This window comes from Diachasma alloeum, unplaced genomic scaffold (genome assembly GCF_001412515.2).
Source record: "Diachasma alloeum isolate Michigan unplaced genomic scaffold, Dall2.0 Dall_scaffold_00352, whole genome shotgun sequence".
NCBI classification, from domain to species: domain Eukaryota; kingdom Metazoa; phylum Arthropoda; class Insecta; order Hymenoptera; family Braconidae; genus Diachasma; species Diachasma alloeum.
In genome coordinates this window covers 467406-475992 of record NW_021680491.1, presented here as the reverse complement: position 1 = coordinate 475992, position 8587 = coordinate 467406, and the positions used below count along the sequence as shown (strand labels likewise).

Genomic DNA, 8587 nt, shown 5'->3' with positions numbered 1-8587 from the left:
CCCGTGATCTTATGGAAATCACAAAAAAAACTGCAAAACCCAAGGAAAAAAAGCAGCCAAAGTCATGAAACTTTAGACACATTTAGAACATGTGATCAATGATTTTTTGAGTGAAAAAGATTGTCGCCTAGGAGCATTGTTTATTAATAATAGCGAAAAAAGTACTGAAAAATGAAATTTCTGCGCACGCTGCCCAAACGACCAGCAACGTCTCAAATACCGATAGGGTGGGGGTAGCGCGGTCAATTTAAACGTCTCTTAAGAGAAAGCAATGAAGCGTTGTGATTGGAGCTCCCTCGAACCAGTGGTACCAGCTCCTGGTGAAAAAAAAAAATACTACCGACGATGTTGCCACTTTTTCGGATGGATTAATATTTTTTCATTTATTAAAAAAAAAAACAATCTGAAAACTATTCATTGCGTGGAACAGATACAAATAAATTTGATTAGCTCCAAAAATAATTTTTAACCGGAGATACTCCCTAATATTGCCTGAATTTTGAATCCGAATGGGAAAAATTTTTTTGTTCAGCGATTGGTTTTCTGCAGGAAAACAATATAGAAACCCCTCCGCCTCACCTCCTACATTTCCTCCTCGCTCGATTATTCTTAATATCCTTAAAATTTGAGAAATCTGAGTTGAAAGACGATTTCAAGTTTTTAGATCTTAAGTGGATTCCAATAAATCAGGAATAAGGACCATTAATCGATAAATTAACACGTAGAATCCTGTAATAATGGTCTTTTAATTTTTAATACGTCATATTCATTTGTTTTCGGTTCGAAAGATTATTTCTGACATAAAATTCATTGGATTTCAACTGTGGGAGTTGCGTATACCCAGTGGCAGTGGGTGCGCGGCAGAGTTGCTCATCTGGCATCACTGCGGCTGGCCTGCGACTGCTGCTGTGCTGCTGTCTTGACCGACCTACTTGGTAATTCGGCGCTGCCGCCATCTCGCGGAATAATGCTAGTGGCATTAACTACACTAGCAGTAATTTCTTCAAATTCATCAAAAAAACTCAATTAATGAGTGATAACTGACACTGATCTTCTGATAATTAACTTCCCAATCATTATTTCACTTTACTTCGATCATTTTCATGCTTTTTAGGCCCACAAATGCACATCTACACACATCTACGGAACATCTACTCCAGAAAACAATTTTTACCAGTGCCATCTAAAATTTAAAAGGACACCGGCAATTTGTCGACAAATTGTCGGCATACTGTTTGTTGGGACGCTATACCGTAGACGTAACGTGTTCCATAAATCTCCAGGGTATCTAAAGATTTGAACACCTAGCAAGGTGTAGTATGCTTCAAAGCAATTTCGGAGTCTCAAAGTGGATCTCAAATCTCAAATAATAGACTCCCAAATAAGGATCCGCATTAAGATAAAAAACCGCGCCAAGTACGTTGGTCCTGAGAATTTTCTGAACAATTTTTTTTTAAAGAAACACTCGTATTGACACTCTTTTTCACTGACTTTGTGTGGATAATCACACTTTTTATGGTCGTACCCACTTCGTAACTCACAGGAATAGACAATATTGAGTTGGCATTGATGAGTTCAAACTAATAAAATTTGCAACAGTACAAGCCGACTGTAGAAAAAAGCTAAAATTGTTTCTAGATGTTATGAAAAGTTCTGTGGTTTTTCAAAATCACAAGTTCAACTTCATGAACTTGGCACTCTTCTTTATTTCTACACTTTTTTCAATTTCCCAGAAACAATTATCCATAAATAAGTACTCGGGCATTTTTCCACAACAATGCATTGAAATGGTTACTCGGTATTTTTTCAATTTTTTTTCCGAGAAACAATACAATTTGTTTTGAACATTTTTTTGCTGAGAAACAATACAATTTTTTTTTTGAAAATTGATTCTTCCAGTACAAGAATTTAACTAGAAGTAACCTAGATTCACAAAGTCTATGAAAGGAGAAGAGAAAAAAGGGATCGTTGACCTCGTTTTCAATTCTATAGAGTCAGCTTTTTGTATTCTCATTCAAACATTAGCATGTCCCATATAATACTGAGGTGTCAAGAGTAATCGATAGCTTTTGATACAATTCCTCCCCTAGGGATAGAATTTTCCATTAATTCTTGAAATCATTTTCGTGGTGATCAGGCATGTTTTTTTTAGAATTATTTCCAGTATTTTATGACGCAGTGGCAAAGCTTAACGTTTTAATGCAAATTGTGATTAGGTTATCAATCATTCTATAATCAACTGATTATTCAGTGTTCTTCCACACTCGAAAGTATTGAATAATGAGGTGAAAAGCACCTTTGTTATGAAGCATCCGATTTTCTCAATGAAGATCTCAAGAATATTAAGAAATCACATCCATTTGAATGGGAGTTATTTTCACAAACAATTGATGAATCAACACTTTTTTTTGCAAATTCGGAATCGAGTCCATAAAGAAATTAGATCATCGGTTATTCATTGCTATGGCTTCCGGATGAATGCCGCGTCTAGGTTGACCTCTCGCCTCTTGGAAGAAAAAAAATTCTAGTTTCCAGAACCCAGTTTTTCATTCTAAGGAACTCATGGTTCTAGAAGTTATAATAAGAAAAATCCCTAAAGTTCGATATAAAAAATTTACTCATTTTAAACGAGAAGAAGAATCATTGGATCTGAAATTAAACACTTTTGAAATGAAAAAAAAAAACAATCTGGAATTATTGAACATTCATCCGATATTAATTGAGTGAGCTGATAAATTTTGAATAACAAAGGATTTGTAAACATGAGTAGATTAATTGTAAAGCAATTCGGATGTGCTTGTTTCAAGATTGCCAAGGTTGTTATTGAGGAAGTGTACCGTAAATCAAGGGCAATTATACTAGATTTATGTTAAAATTATTAATAATTTGATTTTTTTTCTCTGGTTTTTACGCAAGACCTTCCTAAAATAAGGGAATATTCCACTCATTTTCAGAATTCCTTGCTGTGGCTAGATTTCGATACAGCAGAGATTTTTACTATATGCTAGAACCTTTCCTCTCTGAACTTCTCATCACTTTACTGTCAACATAAAACTTACATTCCAAGATTGAAAGACCACAAACGTGAAGAAAATACTACTACCTGCCAGGCTGTCAGACACGGTGTGCATAACAAATGTCCACAAGGCTCTATCCTCACGTCCTTATCATGTTCAGCGCAGATTTTACATAATTGGAATGTACTACCCATTTCGCAGTACAATTCGTACTGTTCGGCTGTCACTTTAATGTGCTCCTCTGGTGTTGGTTGAACAGCCGATGTTAAATCGGGATTTATATTCCTTCCGTCTGGATATAAGTAGCTGGAAAATTGGAAACAATAGTTGGACGGAATGATAGTAGAACCTATTCAAACTTTATCTCAAATTTGTTCCGGAGAGTTCGTTAGAGCTATGGAAAATTCATGAATTATCTGGCCTTTCCATTAATAGATATAATGAAAATCCATTGAGTATCCAATGATTAAAGTTTACAATTTATGGAATTCATCCATTTCAGAGATTGACATAATTTTGGACACCTTTGTGAGAATTGACTAGCTTTAAAGCAAATATACAAACGATGAAATTTTCCCCAAGTCATTGAATATCCTTCGTGATAAATTAAATTCTAATTTTTGTGAATTGTAAAATACAAAATGGCAAGGATCTTTCGTCGTTATTATTATCATTCGTAAGTGTTTTATTATTCATATCTGTAAAAAATATCCAATTGACATTTTGGAAACAAAGTGGTGGAAGAAAACAGTTTATAAAACGACTTCTAGGCTACAAAAAAAGCTGATTTTTTTCATGAAAAATTCTATAATTGACAGGAATCTTCTGAAATACTTACAAGCCTTCTCGATAACCATCCAGAAGTGCCTGACACAGACTCTTATTATGTGGAATCGTCTGCAGAATATCACCATCCGATGTAACATATCCAATTGCCCACTGTCCTAATCTCGTGCAGCTCAGTCTAAACACATAACTTCCTGGTTTGGCGATACAATACTTTTGTAATCGTGCCTTCACCTCGTCATAGGTCAGAAAAGCTACATAACCAGGGTGAGTGACTGCCAATATCTTCCAATTGCGTAATAACGTTGACCACGGTTGAAACAGTCTGGAAATGACTTATAGATATGATTAAGTACTCTAGAAAATTGTAAAATTTTTCAAAGACTATTAAAATCTTTGTAAATGAATTTACTCAACTACTGACCTTGTGAAAACGTCGAACTCAAAATTCGAAATGTAATCATTGCAGGTAAGATCGATTGTTGATTTGAGCGCCATGGCCTGCAGTCCAGTGCTTATTGGGTGAACTTGGTTCAATTCCTGTCTAAATATTTTCCATGGGACCAAAGTACTGAAACATAAATTGAAATATACACATTAGAACTGTGATTGGATTGCTAACTAGTAATAACAAGACGAAATTATAGCATTGAAGGCCATGATTAATTATGAAATTAATTAGATATTTATCACTTTTTCAAGGTCTCATCATGGCATGTTATTGTATTTTTTATCTCTAAAAGTGGTTTTTCTAAATATCCCCTTAAAATTACTAATTCTTAACAAGTTTGTGTGATCAATGAAATTGTCTTGTTTAACTTAACCAACAGTTTTATGCCTCGTGGAATCGATTCTTCAGAACTCAGTGAGGAGAATATTGCAACTATGTTAACTATTCGTGGAATTTTCCGCCCACAATACTGTGGAAAATACATTAACTATTTCGCAACAAATAACTTGAATTTCCGGAAATTCACAAAATGCAATCACCAACAGTTCACTAATTACCATTTGTGTTTATTCTCGATGATTCGATATAAAAATACTGAAATTGCAGGGATTTATGACAGTTGCGAATAGAACTGTTACTAATAAGTGTGACAAAATTCTGTTCAAAACATATCCTCTAATGGATTTCTCCTAATTTATTTCTTGTAAAAATAACCAGAAAAGAATGGGTTAATCTAATTCGGAGGTGTCTAATGAATAATTTTATTAGAGAATAAATAGATGTTAATTTTTAGGAAATAATTAGAAAACGTTTTTTACAATACATGTTTCTGATTTTATGTAAGCAATAACTAAAGATAATGGAAAAGACTTTAATTATTACAGGTCAAGTATATTGTAGACGACTATCAAACATTGTTCAATATCTATTCGATCGATATTCACGTAGTGTCACGGGTGAAAAACGAACAATAATTGAAGCTTTGTGACTGAGTGATATGGGGCGCACTAGCTTTAACTTTTTCTTTTATTGATTTTACTCTATTACTGAGTTATTCTCTATTACTTAATTATCGTCTTATTTTCAATAAGTTTATCCAAACTAAATTCAAATCACCATCCAAAAATGGAAAATGGCAAAATGGAAGTAGGAAATGGATAAGTTTCTACGATTCAGTAACGATAATCATAATAACATTGATTAATTTTAACTATATGATTAGATCAATTTATACCATGTTATTTTATTTTCTTTCCATTTTCGTCTTCACAATTAGATTGATTTAGTTTTATTCGTTCTGATTGTTATTATATATATTTTTACTCCTTAAGGTACTTTCTCAGTGATTTATACTTGGTGAAAATTTCGCAATGAACTGAAGACCTAAAATTTGGATCATATGTTGTTGAGCACATGTGAAAACGATTCCGAAAATTTCAAGTATTTTTTCGATTTTCGATTTTCTAATTTTTATTGCAAATGGTCTAGAATGTCATGAAACGTGAAGAAATGATGTTTTTAGGGTCATGTCCCTATGTATATATGTGCAGATTTGGGTTTTTGGTGATTAATTTTTAGAAAATTCACCATAAATACGATGAAATTTTTAGATGCAAATTTGAAATTTTAGCTCATGGTAGCTATAAGTGAGCTCTACTTTGGTGCGTTGTTTCAGCCCGATCGGTGCAGTAGTTCCTGAGATATAACAACTTGTTTAAATTTCGTTTTTCCTCAATATCTCAACAACTGCACCAATTTCAATTTTTTTTTCAAAATACTCGTCTCGATGGCCTCTACCTAGATCAATCACATCATATATACCGATTCATACAAAGTTTGGAGATATTGGCGTTTTTCCGTTTTTTCATTAAAAATCTTGTGCGCACGATAACTCAAGAAAAAATGGAGATAGCGACTTGAAATTTGGTGTGCTTCTAGCTTTTATAATATGAAAGGTTTGTATTTTGAATGAGCACAATCGGCCAAGCGGTTCTGGAGATACTCAAGTTTTTGTATAAATTTATTTCTTCAAATATCTCATGAACTACTCGACGGATTTCAATTTTTTTTTCAAAATACTCGTCCCGGCGGCCACTATCTGGATCAATCAAAATATGTATACCCGTTAATACAAAGTTTCCGAGATATTCCCGTTTTTCCTTTTTTTTTATTCTTGTGTGCACGATAACGTGAGACAAAAAGAAGATAGCAGGTTGAAATTTGGTATGATTATATCTCTCATAATATTAAAGGTCCGTATTTTGAATGGGCGTAATCGGCCTAGTGGTTTGGAAGATATTAATTTTTTTCCATAAATCCGTTTTATTAAAAGGTTAAATATCTTCTCCTGAACAACTTCTAAAATGTTGAGAACTAGTTAGTATCATCGAGCTGCACTACTGTGTAAAATTTCAGATTGATCGATTCAATACTTTTCGAAATAGAACGCTTGATGTAAAAAATGTTTTTCGCCTAAAATAACAGATCGTTGGTCTATCGTTGATTTGCATATGGAAATATTTCTTTAAAATGGGGTCATGTAAATATGTCTATCCCACTGGATAAAACAGAAATTTAATTATCAACTTTGGAAGGTCAATCATTCCGAAGAAACGTTTTCAATAAAAATTTCCACTTTTCAATGAAAAAATAAAATTTCTACGGATCCATTCGGAAGCATACTACCAATAGAATTGGAAGAAATCAANTTCTAAAAAAATGAAGGGACATCAACATTGTTAATTCGTGTGATCGTATTCTGTTCACAGAAACAGTAAATACGGAAAATGTAGGGAAGGAAAATTAGAAATAAATTTTACAAATCGATTTTTCAAACTTTAAAATTTCAAAATGTTTTTTTTAACAATGAAGAAAAACCAACATATTTTCTTTCTATTATCTTATTCTGATGGAAGAAAGTGAAAAGAGGAGGAGAAAGGAGATCAATACGACAACACAATTTTTAATTTTTCAAGTCTAGAGAAAATTTTAGAATTGATCTATTTTCTCGAATAATGAACCAATACCCATAAATTCAATTCCTATCCTCCCATTTTCATAGAATACATGAAAAAATAGCCAAGAATTCAAATCGGCGATGAAAAATTTTATCGGCTTATTATTATGTAATTTGCAAAACGTAGCGAAATCAATTTCCACACAAATCAATATTTAGGTTTTTTATGATCCAACTATCTTTCATGTGTTTTACGAAGCAGATAGCAATACTACTTCCTCCTATAAGAGGATGCAAATAAAGGTATATCTGTGGAACATGTTCGCCCAACGCCGAAAGTACATTCAAAACAAAAATGTTTGCCTTGTTTTTGAATGGTCGGCGCATCGCCCAATGCCGAAAGTACATTCAAAAACAAGGCAAAACGCTAAGTCATTGGCGGATGAGCCTTTACTAATATAAAATATTCACAGCACCCGTTGTATTGAGTACCACTTCCTACTGCTGCCTTTGGACTTTGAACGCAAGTACTATATAGTATACACGCAGACACTGCTCAGTGTCAGTAGTTGCCGGCCTCTTTCCCAGTGAAGTTCCACCTGAGTTTTTCGAATCATTCCACTTTTTTTGTGACTAGAATAACTTAATAATCGGTAAGGTGTTATTGAAATATGGAGATAATTCTGTGTATATTGATTTTGTACACAATTCATCATCGTTTCATGTTTTATACTTTCTATCTATTGAAAATAATCTCAAGTGAATGGCGATTTCAACGAAAAATATTTCCCGTGAAATAATTTAATGTCTCGCTGTTAGATGGCGGCACCATCTAACAGGAGACATTAACAGGGGATAGGAGAAAGTAGTATTGCTATCTGCTTCGTAAAACACATGAAGGATAGTTGATTTGTGTGGATATATATATATATATCCACACAAATCAATATGTAGTTTCTTTATGATCCACTTATATATATACATATAAGTACATATATATATGTTTAATGGCTAGTTCGATGACAGTAACGAATTTCTTAAGCATACGATAAATGGAGCTATGGTCACTTTGATGACAGTCATCAAAATGACCAGTAGTGGGCGTTTGTCGTGTGGTATACCGTCGTGTTCGTCCTGCAAGTTTGACCTCGACCTCGCGAACCCTCCAGTATGCCGATAACCTCAGTCCGAATATCTCTCGCGAATATTCCCGAAAGTGGAGTTCTTATGTTTTACAAAAAAAACATGCGGTCAGAAGGGACCGCGGCGGATTTAAGCGCATCAGGAGGTAGAGCCAGGTATGAGCGTCATTTTCCATCCGAACATTGCGACCTTGCGTAACCCGACTAGGCAGCATACACCGTCTTTGCGCCAGTT

The 8587-nt window shown here is 34.0% G+C and overlaps 2 protein-coding genes across 3 annotated transcripts in view; one reads left to right on the top strand and one right to left on the bottom strand.

The window, feature by feature from the left end:
* Positions 1-3053: 3053 nt before the first annotated feature.
* LOC107040986 (E3 ubiquitin-protein ligase CBL) overlaps positions 3054-8587 on the bottom strand; it is a 200515-nt gene continuing 194981 nt past the window's right edge. Inside the window, exons 2-4 of the mRNA XM_015261325.1 lie at positions 4228-4374; positions 3856-4128; positions 3054-3323 (exon numbers count right to left, since the gene is read on the bottom strand). Coding sequence (XP_015116811.1) covers positions 3056-3323; positions 3856-4128; positions 4228-4374 — 688 coding nt within the window. The 3' untranslated portion in view covers positions 3054-3055. The remainder of the gene's footprint in view (positions 3324-3855; positions 4129-4227; positions 4375-8587) is intronic.
* LOC107040987 (probable phospholipid hydroperoxide glutathione peroxidase) overlaps positions 7769-8587 on the top strand; it is a 22024-nt gene continuing 21205 nt past the window's right edge. For both annotated transcript variants that reach the window (XM_015261327.2, XM_015261326.1), the window contains exon 1: positions 7769-7863. The gene's annotated coding sequence lies outside the window, so the exon portion shown is untranslated. The remainder of the gene's footprint in view (positions 7864-8587) is intronic.